Source organism: Notamacropus eugenii, chromosome 5 (genome assembly GCF_028372415.1).
Source record: "Notamacropus eugenii isolate mMacEug1 chromosome 5, mMacEug1.pri_v2, whole genome shotgun sequence".
Classification (NCBI taxonomy): domain Eukaryota; kingdom Metazoa; phylum Chordata; class Mammalia; order Diprotodontia; family Macropodidae; genus Notamacropus; species Notamacropus eugenii.
The window spans coordinates 68,037,917-68,059,895 of record NC_092876.1 but is presented as its reverse complement, the minus strand read 5'-3'; the positions used below and the strand labels follow the sequence as shown (position 1 = coordinate 68,059,895).

The window sequence follows — 21,979 nt, the reverse complement described above, 5'->3', positions numbered from 1 at the left end:
CCTTCATTCATTCGTTCATTCATTCATTCATTCATTCATTCATGAAGTAGCAGACGATATGAACCTGGAGCAAAGAGAAACCTGGGTTTGAATCCAGCCTTAGACATTTGCGGGGGGCATTCAACAAGGATTTATTAAACACTATCTTTCAGGAACGATTGCAAACCACTGGAAATGATTGCTTTGGAAATGTCTGTAGAAATGCAAACCACTAAAAATAAAATAGTCCCTGACCTCAAGAAGTTCGTACTCCCCTGGGGGGAAAACCAACGTAGCGCAGATAGATAGGAACATAAAAATGTGCAAGAGAAGCAAAGTCTTAACAAATGCTTTAAATATTCCTGCATTCCAGGTACCAAAGACCCGCATTTGATGGCCGTTGTAGAGGGAGGAAGTACCCTTAGAGGACACCAAACGCCTTTAGTGGATACATCACCTGTGTTGCCTGCCATCAACAAGTGCTCCTCAATTTTATCCTCAGAAGCCATCTGTCATTACCCCTATCTCAAAAATCTTTTACATCATGCTCCACTTCCTCCTCCTTGGTTTTCATCCCTGATGAAGAGGTGGCCCTTTTTTGCTAAGCCCAACCCCTCAACTTGTGCCCTTATCCCATCTCCTCTCAGATCTCACCTTTTTAGTCATTCCTTCTCCCTCTCTCTTATCTTTATGTATCTACGGGCTCCTTTCCTACTGCCTACAAACCTACTATAAGGATGGTCTCTCCCCTCTTTGGAAAGCTTTCATCTTGCTTTGCCATCTCCTCAACAATCATCCTATATTTTTCCTCCCATTTATGGCCAAATTTAAAGAAAAGGTTGTCCATACCCCTTTCTCACTTGCTTAGGTTCTGCTGACTTCTTAACTCAATGCATTCTGGCTTCTAATTAGGCTCAAACTGCTCTATCCAAAGTAAGTTATGAGGATCTCTTTGTAATTCAAAAGGTCATTTTAACGGGATCATCTTCATTAGTAGAGACTGATTGCTCAATCAGATAATTAAAGTTGCTGGCTCCTCTATGAATCAGTTTCTTCTCAGAATCTTTTTCTCCCTTCAGAAACCTGAATAGAATTTGACATCAAGTGTCTCCTCTCTTGAAGATAGAAGCAAGAAGATCAGGATCTCTCTTCTCCCAAATTCTCACCAACTCTACCCCCTCATGATGAACCCCAAGAACTCAATCTCCATCAATGGAGACTCCTGAAAATAGCTCTTTACACCAAGGATTATATCTTAATTGCTAAATTCTGTGATTCCCAGCTCAGTCTCCATCCTTCTTGATCTTTCAGCAACTTTTGACCCTATTTACCTTCCCAACTCTTGGATAGTCTCTTTTCCTTTGACTTATTTGAGACTGTTCTCTCCCAGTTATGAAACCTATCCTTAAGGAACCATCAAGGAGTAGCTCCAAACCAGTTAGTTTTTCTTGGGATACCTAAAATCCCAGTCACTGATATCCTTTTAACAATATGCACAGAGTTATTTTCATACCCCCAGGTTGTTGCCTTTTGCTGTTAGTTCATCCTTCATTTCCAAAGAGGACCAATGAAATCACAGGGCGATATCTTGACTTGCTCACAAATTGGATTAAGTGAGGCAGAACTCCTCCTTTCAGAATCATTATGGCAAGACAAAAAGTTAAGACAACTGGCATGACCTTGGCATCTTCGATGTCTAACCAAGCAAAGCACTTAACAGCACCTACTTCAGCCACCATCCTGGCTGTTGGAACAAATTGTTCTCATCCACCCATTCCACTGTGGAGGAAATCTTCACATGCTTAGGGTAAACATCCTTGAACTCACTAATGGGTTTGAGGCCTGTTGGTTACCTTTAACCTTTGTTAGCTTGTCTGCCAGACAGTTTACTGGGTATGGCTGTGATTCATGGTACAGCTTCTTGGACCTACAGGTGAGACTTAAGTGAAAGCTAGTCACCAAAAGTAGATGAGCATCTGAAAAGGGTTCAACAAGCCCTCACACCAGAGATGCTAGTCCTCCCTGAACACCCCATACAGCCCAGAAATATCCTCTGTAGGAAGAGATGAATGAGTGCATGACTGAATATCCAAAGCATTTCCTAAGTGTTTACTGTGTGCAAACCATTGGTGGTAACAAATGAAAAGAGCAACATGGCCTTGCTTTCAAAGGAGCTCACCTCCAAGTTCATCTACTCAAACTCTTTTTTTTTTTGATGAGGAAACCGAGGCTTAGAGAAAAGTGAAGTGATTAACCCAGATCAGCTAAGATGGAGTCCTCCACTTGGAAACCTCTGGGGACCTGCTTCTGAGAGAAAGAAGAACTGGTACCTTTGTGGACATTTTGCATCAACCTACCACCTAGTTGGGACAGACTTGACCTTCGGAGTGGAGCCAGAGCAGTAAACTCATATTACACTAAGTTTCCTAAGAGAATGATGTCTTGCCAGAACCATCTATCTGGGCTGTCCTTTAAGAGAGAAAAGACAGTCAGCTCTCAGGATTTTTGTTTTTAACTTTTCCCCTTTCAATTTATTTCCTGAGTGCAGGGGAAGAGGGAGGAGGGAGCTCTCTCCCTCCAAGGAGCTGTGAATGTCTGCCTTTTTAGCAGAAGCACATAGCAGTTGCAAGGGCTTGTCCACAGTTTTATGAGTGGACTTTCTCAGTAGCTGAGGCAGAAGCAAAGTGTCAACACTTCCTGTTGAAGCAGATGGTGGAGGCAAACATATACTTGTCCATGTGGCCCAACCTCTGACCTTCTGTATAGAGTAGAAGAGGAGGGAACTTGACTGCCTAGGCAGAGGGATGGTCTTATCCTTCCCTTGTCCCAATGAATTGCCTCCAGGATAAAGTCCACCCCTAGCAGAAGTGTATCTTAATGTGTTTTAAAGATTCCCAGGCTTTGAACTTGAGTGACTGAGAAAATAAAGGTGCTACTAGCAGCAATGTGGAAATGGGCAAGATAGCTTGGGAAGGCCTTGATTCCCAGAATCTCCAGGCCAGGGGTGGGTCTAAAGGATAGCAGGCCCTCAGAATGTGTCCTGTTTATCCAAGGGAATAGGAGAGGTCACAGGATCATAGACCTATGATCAGGCACCAGGGACCTAAGAGTCCATTGGGTCCAATCCCTTTATTTTACAGATGAGGAAACTGAGTCATAGAGAGGCTAAGTGACTTCATAGAATCACAAATCTAGAGCCACAAGGAACCTCAGAGTCCAGCTACTCAAACCTATTTCTTTATCAGATGAAGAAACTGAAGTTTAGAGAGCTGAAGAGAACCACCCAAAGTCAAATGGATAGTAAATGGAAGAGCCCACAATTCGAACCCAGGTTCTTTGACTCTTCATGCAGCACTCTTTAGTTAGTATGGTATAGTGGATAGAGTGATATGTTTGGCATTATACAGAAACATAAGAGCTACAAGATCAAGGGAAAAACCACTTAATCTTTTTCAATTCGGTTTCCTCATCTGTAAAATGACCAACTGGAGTCAGCCAGTCAACAAGCATTTATCAAGGAGTTAATATTTGCTCTGCACTCGGGGCTAAGCCCCTGGGACACAAAGGGAGGCAAAACCAATACATTTTAATGGAGGAGAAAACATGCAAACAGCTATGTACAAACAAGATATATACTGTGTAAATGGGAGCTATAAAGAGGCTTATAAATACAGAGACAACCCAGGCTTCTGGGGCCTACAGCTCTGGGCCATCTGCTTGCTTGGGTAGTTTTCCTTAGCGTCTATATCTAAATTTCTGCCCTTGTTCCCTGTCACTCTTTCCTTCCAAAAATCCTCAACTCCACAATCACTATAGAGAGCCAAGTCTAACCCCAGCACCAAAGCCTGGACTATCCTATCTCTGCTTGAAAGATCAGTTTCCTTTTTAGAACTATGAATGAGGAGTACTGCCTTTCTGATGCTACAGTTCAAATGCCCTACCTTGCTGATTGTGGTAACAGGCTGAGAGATGAAAGACTCCCGGAGGTCATCTTCCTGAAAGCCTTCATTCATTCACCATATGCTTTATTAAACACCTGTTAATTTTAGGCACCAGGGCTGGGGGTGGGGAGTCAGGTGGAGTACAAAGCAGACTAAGACGTGCCTCTGTCCCCAAGGAAATCAAAACTTAGTAGGGAAGATTAGAAAGGTACACAGATAAATATAATAAAAATTTTAATTTGATAAGTACAGAGCAGGAGTACAAAGTGCTAAGAGATTAGATGAGGGATCAGACTCTTTTGATATAAAATCAGGGACCTTTTGATGTAAGAGCTGGCCCACAGAAGCCTTTGAAGGAGCATTTGGACCATTAGAAAAGCAGAGTTTGAAAAAGAAATGGGAGAGGAAGTCTCCAACATGGCGAGGGGAGAAGGAGTCCCAGCCAGCCAGCAGGGGAACCACATTATTCCCAGATATCTGCTGAATAATCTAATTTTTAATCTGGTTTCACAAGTTGGCTTCCCTACTAGGAAAGGATATTTCCTCACTATAAATGATTAAACAGCCTTTCTGACTCTTTCTGGGAGCTGGGGTAGCGTGAGCCAAAGCCTATTCTCTCTCTGCCACTTGGTCAGCCAAAATGGGCACAAATAATCCTGACCTTTGTTGGGGGACAAATACCTGGAATAGGTAGGGTATCCATGCAGTTACCTAAAAGTCGTTCCAAATTATCAGCTGATTCTTCCCACAACTATATATCATGGAATCAAAAAAATTCCATCATTTCAGTATCCATTTAACAAATATTTATTAACTGCTATAACTGTGCTATTTGCTAGGCATACAGGAACAAAAAAATGAAACAGTCCTTGCCCTCAGAGAGATCACATTCTCTTGAGAAGAGACAACAAGTAAACAGATAAATACCAAATCTCTACAAAAGAATACAGAGAGAAAAGAGGGAAGCCCTGAGAACTGGGGGATCAAGAGAGGCCTTGTATAGGAGACACAGTGGTCAACTGAGTTTTACAGAAAGCTGGAGCTTGTAAGAAGGAGAGGCAAGCAAGGAGTGCATTTCAAGTATGGAAGAGAGATGAGATGGAATTCTGTGGACAGAAAAAAGCAAGAAGGTGAATGTGACTGAAAACACCGGGAGAGTGAATGAAGCAGGGTAACTGCCCTAACCTTGGAAATGGTCGACTGGAGCCATATTGGGGAAGGCTTCAGATTCCAAAGAGAGCAGGGTTTGTTTTTGATATTGCTTGTTTGTGTGTTTGGACTTTTGTTTGTTTTTTATTCTAGAGGCCACAGGGAGCTATTGGGGAGTTCTGAGGATGGAACTGACCTGAAAATACCTATGCTTTCAGAATTTCAATTTGTCAGCTATTGACAGGTGGAGAATAGTTGGGAAAGTCTGTCTCTGTGCTGCCCAGTTACCGCAATTGATTAATCTGGGGATACCATGCATATGAATGATCCACTACTCTATAAGAAGATATTATCTTTGATAATAATAGCTAACATTTACGTACAGCTTCCTTTGTCCCAGGCACTGTGCTAAGTACTTTACAATTATTATCTCATTTGATACAACAACCCTGGAAAGCAGGTACTGTTATTATCCCCATTTTACAGATGAGGAAACTGAGGCAAACAGAGGTTGAGTGGCTTGCCCAGGGTCACACAACTAATAAGTGTCTGAGGCTGGATTTGAACTCAGGTCTTCCTAACTCTAGACCCAGCATTTTATCCATCTTGCCAACTAGCTCCCAAAAAAGAAAAAGGCAGCAAATGATTCTGTACTGAATAAATGAATGGAAACGGGAAAACACAGAGATGTCCATGTGTGATGGGGCAGAGATCCATGCTCGAGGTTTTAGATTACAAGGAGCATGTCCTGAAGCATCTGAATAAGAATGGCCAAGCAAGTATCAACATTAAAGAGAAAGAAAAAGTCTAGAAAAAGGGACATGAAAATTTCATGGGAATAGTGTTCAGGAGTTTTCACTTTTTAAAAATGTTTTCTGAAGACTTTTCCATTTCATTCTGAAAAGAGAGGCACTAACCAGAAAGTGTATTTTAAATAGTTCAGGGGCAGAGGAACCAACAAAGTGACACCATGAATATGGCACCAGGTCTTGATTCAAGAAGACCTGAGTTTAAATACAGACACTTACCTGTTGTATGACCTTGGCCAAGTCACTTCACCTCTGTCTCAGTTTCCTCATCTGGAAAATGGGGATAATAATAGCATCCTCCTCCCAGGGCTGTTATGAGGATCAAATGAGATCATATTTCTAAAACACTTAGCACAATGTCTTGGCACACAGCAAGTGTGCTAGCTACTGTTATTATTAGTGCAAAAATATAGGAGACAGCTGATGAGAACCTGAATTAGGATCTATGTTTCTGTGAGCAAAGGGAAGGGGACAAATGGTAGAGAGGTTGTGGCCACACTTGAGGACCTACAGGGCCACAGGTTCCCCATCCCCTGTTCTAGGATTTTATAAGATTATCAAGACAGAGTACGTGAGGATCAAAGAAAAGCAAGGCCAGGACAAAGGCTAAGGGTATATCCACAGGTAGGAAGTGGGACATGCCTGATGATCCAGCAAAGGAGATGGGGAAGAAGTGACCAGCTAAGCAGGAAAAAAACCAAGAGAGAGCAGTATCACAAAAAGTGCAAAGAGGAGCCACTATCCAGGAGGAAAGGGTGGTCCACAGTGTCAGATGGTGAAGAGAGGTCCAAAAAAGGAGGGCTGAGAAAAGGGGTCCTTGAATTTGGTCATTAGAAGAGCACTATTAACTTGGGGGAGAACAGATTCAATTGAGTTATTAAACTAGAAACTAGAAAGGACAGGAGCTACTAAATGAGGGGAAGGAGAAAAAACAGAGGCAGCCAGTGGAAAGGGCTTTTTTCTAGGAGTTTGTGAAAGGAAGGGCATGAGATAGGTAAAGGAAGCTATAGGATGATAGATGGATTGGGGAAATAACTGGGTCAAGTGAAGGTTTTTTAAGGATAGAAGATAACTGAGAATGTTTGTAAGAAGAAGGGAAGGAACTAATAGATAAGGAAAGGTAGAAGATTAGAGAGAAAGTGATTGATTGTGGGAGCAACCTGCTCCCATGAAAGAGATGGCAGAGGAAGGGATCCAGGGTACAAGTACACAAGTACATAGTATAAATTGACTGCTTACCTCAGGTTGAAGTCAACCCCTCCTTAGCTGAACTTCCAACTGTAGAAGAGGTTTTGAGGGCCATTAGCCTCCTTTCATGTGGCAAAGCACCTGGTACTGATTCTATTCCAGCTGAGATTTACAAGGTAGGGGGACCATTGCTCATACAAAAGCTGACTGAAATTTTCCAGGTTATATGGCAAGAGGAAGTTATCCCCCAGGAGTTCAAGGATGCCTCCATTGTCCATCTCTATAAAGGTAAAGGGAACAGACTGTCCTGCGACAATCACAGGGGGTCTCTCTCTTAGTCATTGCTGGCAAAGTTCTTGCTAGAGTCCTCCTTAATAGGCTGATCTTTCACCTGGAAAATGATCATATACCTGAGAGCCAGAGTGGCTTCAGAAAGGGCAGAGGAACTGTAGATATGGTGTTTGCTGCCCAACAACTCCAGGAGAAATGCCAGGAGCAGAACAGAGGTCTGTACACAACGTTTATAGATCTGACTAAGGCCTTTGACACTATTAGTCATGAAGGTTTATGGAAAATTATGTCAAAATTTGGCTGCCCAGAGAAGTTCATCAGTATTGTACATCAATTTCATGATGGCATGTTTGCCCGAGTTTTGGATAATGGACAATACTCTCATGCCTTCCTAGTCACCAGTGGAGTGAAACAGAGCTTGTGTGCTTGCTCCCATGCTTTTTAGCATGATGTTTTCAGCCATGTTGTCAAATGCTTTCAACGAGGACGAACATGGCATCAAGGTCAACTGCTGAATGGATGGTAAGTTCTTCAATTTGAAAAGGCTATAAGCCAAGACCAAAGTGAAGGGAGTGTTGGTGCATGATTTTCTGTTTGCAGATGATTGTGCACTCAATGCAGCCTCTGAGGCTGAGATGCAACAAAGTGTGGATCAATTCTCTGCTGCCTGTGCTAATTTTGACATAATAATTAACACCAAGAAAACACAGGTGCTCCATCAGCCACCACCACATCATCCATACATGGAACCATCAGCTACAACAAATGGAGAAGTTTTGGATGCTGTGGATAAGTTCACTTACCTTGGTAGTGTACTTTCCAGGGATGTACACATTGACAATGAGGTTGAGGCACACATTGCCAGAGCTAGTTCAGTGTTTGGGAGGCTCCAAAGAAAAGTTTGGGAGAGAAGAGGTATTAGACTGACTACCAAACTGAAGGTCTACAGGGCTGTTGTGCTAACCTCATTGTTGTATGCCTATGAAACATGGACAGTCTACCAGCGCCATGCCAGGAAACTGAATTGCTTCCATTTGAACTGTCTTAGGAAGATTCTGAGTATCACCTGGCAGGATAAAGTACCAGACACTGAAGTCCTTGCTCAAGCTGAAGTGCCAAGGCATTCAACTATGCTTCAGAGAGTGCAGTTCTGATGGTCTATCCACATTGTCCAAATGCAAAATGTATGCCTGCCAAAAAGACTATTTTATGGAGAACTTACATGGGGCAGGCAATCACATGGTGATCAGAAGAAGCGATACAAGGACATTCTCAAGGTCTCTCTCAAGAACTTTGGATTTGACTGTGTAACATGGGAGATACTGGCACAGGACTGCTCAGCATGGCACGCCCACATCAGAGCAAAGTAGAATTGAGACAGCACAAAGTAAACGCAGAATGCACAAATTTGGAGTATCCACCCCAAATATTCACATGGTCTATCTGTGCACAATCTGTGGTAGGGCCTTCTGAGCTCATATTGGTCTGATCAGCCACAGTTGGACACACTGAAATTTCACTTTATCATGGTGATGTTATTTTGGTCCTTTTTGAGAATGAAGGAGGACAACAACCAACTAACCAAGCAACCAAGAGGGGATGGTCATGGAGAGGATAAAGGCTAGCTCTTCATCAGAGAATGGGGCAAATGAGGAGGGAAGGAGAGACCTCAGAAGTGGGGAGGAAAAATAAATTCTATTTTGGTCATATGGAGATCCAAGTGCTTATGGGACCTCCAATTGTAAAATATTCAATAGACAGTTAGTGATAGATGACTGGAACTCAAGAGAGAGACTATGACTGACTTTTTGGATCTTTGTTTTCACTCATTTCTGTCATGTTCAACTCTTTGTGATCCCATTTTGGGTTTTCTTGGCAAAGATCCTGGAGTGGTTTGCCATTCACAGTAGATGAGGAAGCTGAGGCAAACAGGGTGAAGTGATTTGCCCAGGGTCACACAACTGTCTGAGGCCAGATTCAAGAAGATGAGCCTTCCTGACTCCAGGTCCAGTGCTCTATTCACTGTGCCAATCAGCTGCAAAGCCAGACTGTCACTGACTTTTTAGATCTAGCAATTATACATTGCGATGATAGTTGAACCTGTAAGATTTGATGAGATCACCAAGAACAAGTGTGGAGAGAGAAAAGCAGAGAGGACCCCTGGTCAGTCGATCCACATGGATGAAAGTTGATCCACATGGATGATGATCTAGCCACGGAGACTGAAGAATGGTCAGACAAACAGGAAAAGAACAAAGAGAGAGAAGCAGCAGCAAAATCCAGGGAGGACAATGTCCAGGAGCTGAGGGTTCAAAGGGACCTCAGAGTGTCTTCTCTCTAAGGCTACCTTCCTTTACTCGTCCATATCTTGTATGTGCGTAGTTGTTTGCGTGTTAGACTGGGATCTCCTTGAGGGCAGGGACTGTTCTGGCCCTAGCACAGGGCCCTGCACATAGGAGGCACTTAATAAGCATTTGTATCAATGAGATAATAATTGTAAGGCACCTAGAACAATGCCTGGTATACAGTAAGTGCTATATGTGTTATTATCGTAGTTGTCGATTGGTTGACTATCTGCCTAGCTACATTTTACAGCCGTAATCACCAGAGGCAGTAACAGTATCCACACAAGGTAGGAAGTCCCAACCAGGAATTGGTCAGGTCACCTAAGAACAAAAATCACAAGGGGATCCAGTTAGATCCTTATGCTTGAATGGCAGACCTCCATGGTCAACAGAGGTGAGTGAGCTGTTCTGGGCTAGCAACCTGCTAGGCTTGTCTGTTGCCCAGAACTTGCAGTATCTAAAAGGTAACTCACTGCCTAGGCATATCTATTGTTTCTGTCACCTTCTACTTCCTGTGGCTGTTGCTTCTGGTGGACTCTGCTGCCCACCCACCTTGCTGGGGCAGGGGAGCCTCTGATGACACCTTTGGATCCTTCAAACTCACTGTGTTGCTGCCTGGACATATTCATGTTAGAGGACTTGTTTGCCTCATATCAGGAAGGAAAGAATCTGTTCATGTGCTTACAGTGACAGCTAGATAAGTGGAGAGGACACCAAGCAGTTGCCTTTCCCCAAAACTAACTCTTGAACCATCTCCAAGATGCCCTTGATTGGAGCAGCAAAGGAAAGAGGCTGAGGTTAGCAGATGCCACCTTTTGTAGGTAGGTATGTATGTATGTATGCTTAGTTCTGGCTCATCCACAGGCAATGAAAGACTCACAGTCCAGGGCATCCATGCTATACTTCTTTGCCTAGAGACAAGGGGCTGGGCAAGATCAACTCTTGAGCCTCCTTCTAGGTCAAAGGTTTAAGCGTCTACACTGTCTGCCTCTGGGAGGCTCCATATACAAGATTTTAGTTTTGCTTATCTTTTTCTTCCTTTTCATGGATTGCTAAAGACCATCCAAAATTTCTTCCATAGACCTGGTGTCAGATGTTGAAAGGCAATATGGTGGATCATCAAGACATCAACTTCCTACTTTGTGTGGCTACTTTACTGCCTCTAGTGGACCCTGGTAGTGAGGGAGCATGTCCAGATGCAGAAACTAGTCAGTCAGTCAACAAGGTTGAGAATCTAGGGGTCTGAGTTTGGACCTCAGCTCTGTCCCTTACTTTCTTTGAGATCCTAAGAAAGGCCCTTAACACTCCCTGGGTCCCAGTTTCCTCAAAGCTAAAATGAAGGCACTAGAGTAAGTCAGGAGTCCAGGCTCCCTCTGACTTCTTGAGACTGCCAAAGGGGTCCATGACACTTTGATCTCCAAGGTCCAGCTTTAGTATTTTATGTCCTAAGGCCTTTCACCTCTGACATGCTATATTATAGAGTCTATGATCTTTTGTGTTTTAATGTCTCTTCTAGCTCTGATATTCCATGTTTTAAATATCATGCTTTCTGGGAGCTTATTCTAAGATAGATACCTTCACAAAGTCATAATAATGGCTAGTATTTATATCACACTTTAAGGTTTGCAAAGCACTTTAGAAATATGATTACTTTAATCTTCACACTAACCCTGTACGATAGGAGCTATTATTATTCCCATTTCACAGATGGGGAACTTGAGTTTGAGAGGTTAAATTACTTGCCCAGGGCCTCACAGTTAGAAAGGGTCTAAGGGAGCATTTGAATCCAGGTCTAATCTGACTCCAAGTTCAATCCTCTAAACACAGTGCACCTAGCTGCCCTATGAACAGGGAGGAATGGTAACAGGATACTGAGTAAGGAAATTGACTCCAAGATAGGCTGGTGCTTGGTTGAATGACCAAGGACAGAGAAAATGGAACACTTACATTTTTTAATAAAAGGTCCTATCTCTGACTGGGAGAGACTCTTTTCAAAGACGCAGAGGGCTGCCCTACAAGCTAAGAGAGATGCATAGGCAACCCCTGTCTAGACCGAGTATTGCCATTTTGAGAGGAAGTGTGGCCAAAAGAGAGAGAGTCCCCTGGAGTCACATGGTTAATAATAAGAACTCAAGGCCTGACCAGGCAACAGGAGAACCCTTTATCAGCCCAGCTAACTGGGAGACTTCTCTAGAATTTTCTGGTGCCCCAGCTTTAGGCTACAGTAAGAGAAGAGGTGATTCAGGTACAGCTGGGAGGGGTCTTAGAATACAGAATGTCAGATCAGGGAAGGGCCCTAGAACACAGGTGTCAGAGCTGGGAGGGCCCTTAGAACACAGGATGTCAGAGCTGGAAACGCCTTTAGAATACAATGTGAATTCCTGGAAGAGCTTTTAGAATGTCAGAGTAGGGAATGTCAAAGGTAGGAGGAAACTTAGAATACAAAACTTTAGAGTTGGAAGGGGTCTTAGAACACAGAATTTCAGAGATAAGAGGGCCCTTGGAACACAGAATGTCAAAGCTGGCAGCTCCTTTAGAACATAAACTGTCAAACCTGGAAAGACCTTAGAAATCATGTAGTCTAACCTCATTTTACATAGGTAGAAACTGAGATCCCATGAGCCAGGTGACCTATTCTTATCCCCATTTTTTGATAAGGAAACTGAGGCTCAGGGGCCCGGATAAGCACCTTAGAATTTTGCAGATTCTATGTACCCAGAAGCCAGCACTGCAGGAACCTCTAGTGCAGGGCCCCAAGGTTAAACAAACAGCAGCTGATAAGGTGACTTCCAGGTTGTGTTGTCCAAGGTTGGTCTGGCTTCGGGGCTGTTTTTCCCTCTGGGCGGCCCCTGGTGCAGACAAGGGCCGTGTGTATGTGTATGCTGACACCTGCCATGTCCCTGATGCTGACTGTACACCTGGGGCCTTGGTGTCCTGGTACCGGCTGGGTTAATGGCCCTGTTTATCATGCCTGAGTCATCCCGATAAAGCAGGCTGCCTGGTGACCCCAGCTGGTCCTTTCATTGACTAAAAGCCCTATCAGGGCCACGTGGAGCCCTTGCCTGCCCTCCCCCTCCCCGCCTGCCACTTCCCCAGCCAACCGTGCCAGGGTCATCTTGTTTTTCAATGAATAGGACTTCCCTGGTGGAGTCAAGGTTGTGGGGGCTGGCTCCCCTCCCACCCCAGGGATTATAAATAGAATCAGAAGTGCAAGCCTAGGATGGTGTATCAAGCAGGCAGAGGAGCTGCGCAGGGGCCCCAGAGGGAGTGAACGGTGTTGAGCTGGCAACAGCCGGAGTCATTTTTCCCTGACTGATCTTCCAATCCTAGCTTGCTGCCCAACCATGAGCCTGGGTGGGCCAGCTACAGGATCCGGAGCTTGTGAGTGCCAAGGTAGAGACAGCCAGCACGCCATTCTGTATTCCTTGCTGAGCCGGTCCCAGGGCCCATCGCCCCATGCCCATTGCCTCTGTGCCCGGCACCGCACAGTCTGCCTCCGAGCTCCACAGCACACCTGCCTGGCGGCAGCAGGTGTACTAGCTAAGACGATCACTTTCCTGCAGAACCTGCCCTCCTTTGGCTTGCTGCCTCCAGGGGACCAGAGGCTGCTGCTCGCCAACTGCTGGGCCCCCCTCTTCCTTCTGGGGCTGGCCCAGGACGCAGTGACCATCGAGGTGACTGAGATGCCAGCTCCCAGTATGCTCAAGAAGATTCTGCTGGAGGAGAGGAGCCCAGAACCCCAAAGACCCCAGCCCACCCTCGCAGGGGTACATCGACTCCAGTGCTGCCTACATACTTTCTGGAGTCTGGACCTGAGCCCCAAGGAGTATGCCTACCTAAAAGGAGCTATCCTCTTTAATCCTGGTGCGTAGAAGTGTCCTGCCTCTCCCCTATCCCACCCCCACCTCCCTTTTAGCTTATCACCTCAGTACCTTACCCAGGGTCCATCTGTCCTCTTCTTGCCTTATCTTCACATAGCCAAAGCTCCTGTGGGGGGGCATAGGAACAGAAGCCCCTATGTCCAGGGAGAATAAGAACTCCAGAACTGCCAGGACTCTCCCCCCGCCCCAAACACACACCTTCTTAGGAAAGAGGGAAGAAGGAAGAAGATGCGTTACCATGCGTATGATGATAAAGAAGTCTAGCACCACTGGCAAAGTGTCAGACAAGATGATTGGCTCCCTAGCCTGAGAATTCCCTCTTAGCAAAGTCCTGGCCTGGCTGTGAGAGGGAAAGAGTTAATATGGTGAAGAGAAAACTGGATTTGGAGTCAGAGGGCCTGGGTTCAAATGCTCCCTCAGTGACTCACTAGCTGTATGGCACTGGGGAAATCACAAACTCTCTGGGCCTCAATTTCCTCACCTATAGAATGCAAAGGTTTGACTTGTTGTTAAGTCATTTTCAGTCATACACAGCTCTTTGTGACCCCCACTTGGGGTTTTCTTGGCAAAGATCCTGGAGTGGTTTGCCATTTCCTTCTCCAGTTCATTTTACAGATGAGGAAGCTGAGGCAAACAGGGTGAAATGACTTGCCCAGGATCACACAGTTAGTAGTCTGAGGCCAGACTTCAACTCAGGTCTTCTTGACCCCAGGTCCAGCACTCCATCCACTGAGTTACCTAGATGTCCTCAGGTGTGATTAGATAACCTACAAGTACCCTCCCAGAACTAAACCCAATGTCTGACAAGGAAGACATAATGCAAACATTCTGGGAGCCTTGGTCTTAATAATAGAGAGAAGACAGATACACAGAAAAGTCATAAAACAACAGGCAAATTTCAGTTACGATCAGAGGACTCTTTGTACGTAAAGTGCCGGACAGAGCTGAGTACGTTAGGTTGACCAGAAGTCTTCCTGGAAAGGGATCTCTAGAACAGTTTTGAGACAGTGAAGAGAGTCCTTAGAATACAGAATGTCAGAAGTGGGAGGGACCTTAGAGGGAGTAAGGAGAGAAAATAGATTTTTATTTGAAATAATTTACCTCCCCCCCAAAAAAATCCCACTACAGACAGAATCTCAGAAGTAGAGAGGGGACCTTAGAACACAGCATGTCAAAACTGACGTGGGGGCCTTAGAACAGAAAATGTCGGAGGTGGAAGGGGCACAAGCAATCACTATTGAGTATAAGCCTCTTATTTCCCAGATGGAAAAGCAGAATCCCAGGGACTAGAGAGAACTGACTTTGTTAAGGTCAGCCAGAAAGCTGGTGATGAAGGCAGGCATGGGAATCCAGACCTCCAAACTCCTGTTCCAGTGTTTTCCCCATTACACCTTGCTGCCTCTCAGAAGGAAGTAGCGATTTACTAGCTTTCCTCTTTCCTCTTTCACTACAGACACCCCCGGCCTCCAGACTGCTTCGTATGTAGAGAGCTTGCATCGGGAGGCAGAGCAGGTCCTTCAGGAGGCTTTGGCACTCCATCACCCTGTGGACCAGGGCTGCTTTGCCCGCATCCTCCTTGTGGCCTCCTCCTTGAAATCCATCCCTCCTGCTCTGCTCAGCTCCCTCTTTTTCCACCCAATGTTTGGGGATGCTGACATCACCAGCCTCATTGTGGACATGCTGTACTTGACTTAACCGAGGGGATGGTTCCCTTTCCTGCTTCCAACTGCCTTCAGGACTCAGAGGCACCTCACCCAGGCTTGAGACAATGCAAAGACTCCTTACACTTGTCAGAGAGCTTGTTCTGAGGGCTGTGCCTCTCTGGATGGGATCTGAATTGCCTCAGGTCAGGGACTCTCCCATTGGGACCAGCCCTGAGCATTCTTCATATCTGGGCTCTGTACCCTGCCTTGAGAGATGCCAAAGCCAACTGAGCTGGGGTGGGGTAGAGATGCTTACTGGCTCAACTCTGATACTGAGTTCTCATAGACTCACAGCTGGAAAGGATCCCTGAGGGCATCCAATCTAGGATAGGAATAGGAATTCCCTCTGCATCATTCTTGTCTCATGATCTTAAAAACTTCTAGAGATGGAGGAATTCATATCTTCCAATCTACTGGTTTTGAGGGCTTGGGAATCAGTCAATAGGAAAATAAAGGGGAGGGAATGATCTACATTTTATTAAATTCATCAGATATTTATTAAGTACCTCCTGTGTGCCAGACACTGCATTAGGAGTTGAAGATACAAAAACGAAAAGGAAATACATCCTTTGTTCCCCAGATGGAATACCTATGTGTTGAGAGCGTTCCACAACCTTAGAAATTCCACTTTCCCATTCTCTATATAGCTTCTTCCTACACTCTATAATCTGGGGGGTTTTAACCCTTTTTGGGTTGGGTCTATTTTGGCAATGTAGTATAGCCAATGGACCCTTTCTCAGAATAAGGTTTTTGGTTTTTTTAAAAAATTCACAATTGGAGAAAATGCTAAATCTCAGAGATTAATGAACATAAAGATGCAATTTTTTTTCTCATCCAAGATCTTAGACCTCCTGAAATCTATTTCCACCACAAGGGAATCCATGGAGTTCAAGTTAAAGATCCCTACTCTAAATCTCTCCTGGGACTGGCCAGTCATGGCCAAGTCTGTGCAACTTTCTCCAAAAATGGACAAAATTAGATAAAAATATCCAAAAATTTAGAACAACTCATTTTTCCCAAGAGTCCTCTCACTCCCAATGATGTCCCTGGAAAGTTTACTAGCCTAACACTGGTGCTTAGGCTCTTTGGAGTCCCTGGCTCCCCACTATCTGGGGGGAGAGTGTTTCAGTTTCTTTGAACTATTTTCTCAGCTTCTTCCTACAGATCCCAAAGGGAAAGGAAGTATCTTTCCATTCTGAGCCTGGAAGATGGTCAGTCTCCCTTCCCAACATGAAGACTGTGAACCTGGGCTGTTCATAAGCCAAGGCACTCTGAAACTTGTACACGGACTAATTTAAGTTATTAGTTTTTATAATAAAAGATTTCATATTCTTGAAACTCAAACTCAGGTGCCTCTATGGGGGGAGAGGGGAAATAGTATATTGTCCCTGGACCCTGCCCTGTCACCATTAGAGAGAATCCAAGAAGAGGAGATCCCCAAAGTTCCCGGACATTGGTCAACAGAGAGCTCATGTTATTTGGTTTAGGGACTTGGAATCATATTAAGACCAGCTTACTACTCTGTCTTCTGCTCCATTAGGGAGAGTAGGTGACCAGGGTAGAGCTGGCAGCACAGTAACCATGAGGTTGCCCACCATCCTGCTCATGGGCACACTAGGGGTTGGAAGGATCACACTTGCATCAAGAACATGACATACATTCATGTAAGTGATTTAGCACAAGAAGGACAGTTATATTATGGCTTTAATGGAGAATATGAATATCCCATTTTGAATGAAGACTGAGTAGTTGATGAGTCAGAAAATAAAATAAAAGAAGGTGGAGTTATTGTTGATTACCATGGCTGGCACTCCTTCTCTGAATGATGGTTTCATACAGCTTTTGTGCTTCAAAGAGAGAATTCTGTATTATATATAAGACTTGAAGAGAGGGGATCCAGTGTAAAGAAACTACAGGACAATAACCGATGTGAAATTTACCAAATTCTTTAAGAAGAAACTTTGGCAAGTACAATGCATGAAGTAGTACACCAGCTGCCCAGTGGTGTACCAGAAGAACTAGAAAGTAGTTTAGATCAGATAATGAAATGGATTGAACAGTGGATAACAGATAATAATTGAACCTTGAACGCAAAGCATGGACTTTCAAGGCTTTCCACATGATGGTTAAAGATTTTCTTGATGATTTCCCCCTCTTCATGCAATGGAAATTAAGACAACATAAACCAAATTTTACTCTCCAGCATCATGTTGTGGAAGTAGCAGGTGGACAATATATAAGGTTGAGTTATGACTAAATTGATTTTTTTCTCCATGAGAAAATTGAAAACTCCCAAATATAACAAATAAGGTATTAAGGTATATAACAAATAAGGTATTAAGGTATTAAGTTTTTAAGTTTAGGAATATTCAACATTCTCATTTATTTTGATTAACTACTAAAGAACAGGCAAATTTGACAAAATAAGTGGAAATCTTTACTACTTGACACAAAAAAGAAAATGAAGGCTAGGAAGAACTACTGACTTATAAATAAAAGAGTCTAAGGACAAAGCTATAAACATTAAAAAAAAAAAAAAGATAGGCATACAGTATGGTGGATATATGACTAGCCTCAGAGTCAGATAGCCCTGGATTCAAATCCTACCTGTAAAACAAATTGGTTGCAGTGATCCTGGGCAAATTACATGATCTATTGGTGCTTTAGACAATTACTTATAACTATAAATTACAGAGGATTTGCATTCCTCCTCAGTGGCATAAATTTAAATACCAGGAACTGCTGTATTGAGGAAATTAATGAATTATGAAATAATGAATAATGAAATAATAATGAAAATTAATTAAATCAATACCCAGAAAAGTCATAGTCAGGACTTTTTAGTACAATACCAAAAGTGCTCTAGTAGGGATCTTACCTCAAACACAGAACGTCAAAGCTGGGAAGGACCTTTGAAGCCAGATTATGGGAGATGGGAGGTCCTTAGAGATGACCTAATCTAGCTCTCTTATTTACAGATGAGGAAAATGAGCCGGTAAAGGAGACTAACTTGCTTAAGGTCACTTCATTAGGCAGTAGTAGGTCCAAGACTCAGTCAGACATCTCCTGATTTGCAGTCTGGTTCTCTGGACACTCCACCATACTTTGGTATGACTAAATGACATTTTGGGAAGTGAGCTGCAAGGACAGTATTCTGACCAAAGCTGAAAGTGTATACTGTGGAGTCTTGTAATTTAAGATGAGAAATGAGTCTGTGGCTGTTTCTTTGTATGTTCGCTGTATTTGTCTGTGTTTTGTGTGCTTGTACATCTGTGTCTGGGTTATGTGTTTGCATCAGCATGGCCGTGAATGTGTGTTTGTCTGTGTCTGCTCTGCCTGGGAAACCAAAGATCCTCCGGGGAGTACTCTCTGCCAAAGAAGCTGATAGGGCCAGTTCGCAGCCCAGGTCTAGATATGGAGCCTATGGTGGCCCCTAGGGGTGGGGTCAGGACAGTTTCCCAAGGGAAACAGCCCAGGGACTGTGTGAATGACCTCACAGTGAATGACCTTTCCCAAGAGAATGATTAACAAAGCCCTGATTGAGAAGACCCTAAATCTTCCTGGCAATGTATGGGCCAGAGCATTGACCTGCCCTTGGAGTCTGCATGAAAGAAGAAAAGAGATGCCCAAGGTGGAAGAAGCAGACATGCCTGGGGGAGAGCATGTGGCAGAGTCATGTAGCAACTAAGGGAGAATGGTGCTCACATGTAAAATCAGGAGATGTTAGAGGTCTAGGACTGGACAGCAATTCTGTCCCTCCTCCTATCCCCCCTTCCTGAGAAAGGAATAACAGAAAAGGTTATTCTCCACGTCATCCTCCTGGTTTTTGATCCATTGTCCTGATCTGTGTCCCCCACAAGTAGGATAAAGTCCATTCCCTATGACCAGTGGAAGGGGAGGGGAGAACAGATAATTGAAAACTGTAGATAATAACCAGGAATGGATAATTTTTAAAATGTAGATAACCCTCAAACTACACCATCTGTTTGGTTACAAATCACCACGTGGGTCTATGTGTATGTGGGGGGCGGGGAGTGCCAAAAAAGGAGATATAACTGATTCATCTTCCTGACTCTGCTGAAAGACCACAAATATGAGTATATTCCCAAGGCAGCTTTCGGCAGAGAAGAGGGGCAGTACTGGGTGGGGTTGGAGGGCAGAGGTTGGAAAGGCCACCTTATTGGCTAGAGGTCCATATTGGCCCCTAAAAGAATTCCTTCCCCTTGCCCTGACTCACCTCCCAAGGAAAGCTTCCTGTAGTGAGAACAGTGTCAACTGGAATTCCTTTCTAGACCCAGGCCAAGGACAGACAGCCCACTCTGGGTGACTTCTTCTCCCAGACCGGCCTGGATTTCACCCAGTTTGGGAATGGATTAATAGAAGTGAGTCATGAAACTCAGTGGAAAGCCAGGGGCTTTCCCTGTATATACATATCCCTGTATATGAGGATCGGGTGTCTTTTACAAAGAAATAATAGTTAAATTCATGCTTACCGATAAGGTTATCAATCTTAGGCTATACTGAGAGAGGTGTAGAAAAGGGGGGAAGGGAGAAGGAGAGAATAAGCATTTATTAAGTGCCTATTATGTGAAAAGCACTGTGCTAAGCACTTTGCAAATATTATCTCATCTGATCTTCACAATAACTCTTGGAGGTAGGTTTTTACAGTTTAGGAAGCCACATCAGAGAGAGATTAATATGACCATGCCCAAGGTCGTATTAGTAAGTGTCTGAGGCCAAACCTGAACTCAAGCCTTCTTGATTCCAGGTCTAATGCTCTATCCAATATGCCACCTAACTTCTGGCATAGCATTCAAGATTAAGGACCCATTACACTCAGCATTGGTCCAATATCATTAAGGCTATTGAGTTTGGTTCTGGCTGCCACATATTATAGCAATCCATGGCCTATTGTCCTCCAGTGACTGTGGGCTCACATGGACCACATCAGATCTTGGAGCCAGATATTATCAAATGAGATAACATTTGGGAAAGTACTTAGAGTAGAGCCTGGCACATAGTGAGGCTTAGTAAATGCTTGTTCCTTTCCCCTCTTTGGCTCTTTACCCCATGTGGACTTTATTCCATTCATCCTCAAGTGGACTGGCAATTATCTAATTGTGGTTCCCTTTAACAATGCAGACTACACGTTTGCTCATCCTGTGTAACTTTTGTATATGTTCTCCCATGCCACCACAGGGATCTTATATTCTTTCTTTCCCTCAGTCAATGCAAAATGACAAAGATGTGAGGCCCTGCTGAATACTGCTACTCATGCCCTCCACAATAGCCTCCTTGAGAATGCTCTAAATTCACCAATAGATGACTCACATAAAAATATCATATAGGTGGGAAAGTAGTCATTCATGTTTTCTCACTTGTCATTATTAAGGCTCAAGATTTTTTCCACATCTTTGGTGCCTTCCCCTCCTCCAGGGCTCCACCAATGGTCCCCTCACAATGGTATCTCCTCCAGCACAGATTTCTGGATATACTTGGCTCAATCTAGCCGCTTTTTGCACCTGTTCACTTTTGTTCCATTTCTACTTCCCCTATAAGAACATCTGGAGCTGTGATGTCAGGGTCTGAAAGTATGGTGGTCCTTGATGGCAAAAACAGTTTCTTCTTAAAATATTTATATTTCTTTGATATGACTAAACTTGGCATTTCGGGGAGTGAGCAGCTGTCCTTGATGGCAAAAACAGTTTATTCTTATAATATTTATATTTTCCATTTTTCTTCTAATTGTTTTCCATTTTCTATTTTCATCCTTAAATGCCCTTGGGATGACTGAAGAAAAAGCTCCAAAATAAAGCTTAGGTATAGCTCATGACTAGAATAGTCCAAATGTGAGGAATAGGGTCACAGACATCCATGATAGTAATACATTTGGGTGGGTAACAACCTTTGTTTTACCCCCCAGAAAAGTCAGAAAATGCAAAGAATTTGAAGAAGCCAGTAAAACAGATAAAATATATAAGCCACTTAAAAAGGAGTTACAGGAACCCCCAAATAGAGAGGGAAACACACAAACACTCAAATAACCAATAAATTTCTCCAAGGAGGCAATCAAGTCTTGCAACTGCTGAATCAGCATACTCCTCATCAGACTCTAAGTACTGCCACTGCAAGGGGTCATCTGAAGAAACCAATGTGGATTCATCAACCAGCTTAGATTTTAATAAGAAATGTACAAAAATTGAAGCAATGCCAAGTAACAGAAGACAAACACACGAGAACAGCAATCTCATCAAAATGACTTCATGAATGCTAAAGTTCAGAATAAGATTTTTGTTAAGGAAAGCTAAGTACAACAAAAGGATTTTGTCTTTCTCTAGCTATACTGGGAGAAAAAGAAGGCATAAAGGAAGGAAAAAGACCTTTGTTTGGGATAGATGGGACAATGTCAATTTCTAACAGATAAAGGCAGAAGGGATCAACTCTTGTTTCATTTTATCTGCAAAGGAAAATGACCTTTACACTGGAAATGACTGAAGAAAAATGACTAACAGGGAGTTGATAGTCAAGACCCAAGATAAGTAAGGAGAGAGACAAGAAAAGTACATCTAGCTGTACTTCAATTACTTGTAGAATTCTAGAATGGATCGTTCATAGAGGCTACTGCTAAATATTGAGAAAGGGAAATGTAACTCCAAAGAGTCAGCATTGCTTCACTGACAACAGGTCCTACCA

General features: G+C 43.6%; 1 protein-coding gene and 1 pseudogene across 1 annotated transcript; both read left to right on the top strand.

Moving 5' to 3' along the window:
- Positions 1 to 12,920: 12,920 nt before the first annotated feature.
- On the top strand, positions 12,921 to 16,630 carry NR0B2 (nuclear receptor subfamily 0 group B member 2). Its single transcript, XM_072609486.1, has 2 exons — positions 12,921 to 13,566; positions 15,037 to 16,630. The coding sequence occupies exons 1-2, from the start codon at positions 13,047 to 13,049 to the stop codon at positions 15,276 to 15,278; spliced, it is 762 nt and encodes a 253-aa protein (XP_072465587.1). The 5' UTR covers positions 12,921 to 13,046; the 3' UTR covers positions 15,279 to 16,630.
- A 138-nt stretch (positions 16,631 to 16,768) lies between these two features.
- LOC140504488 (adenylate kinase isoenzyme 6-like) lies at positions 16,769 to 17,466 on the top strand (annotated as a pseudogene).
- The last annotated feature ends 4,513 nt before the right edge of the window (positions 17,467 to 21,979 follow it).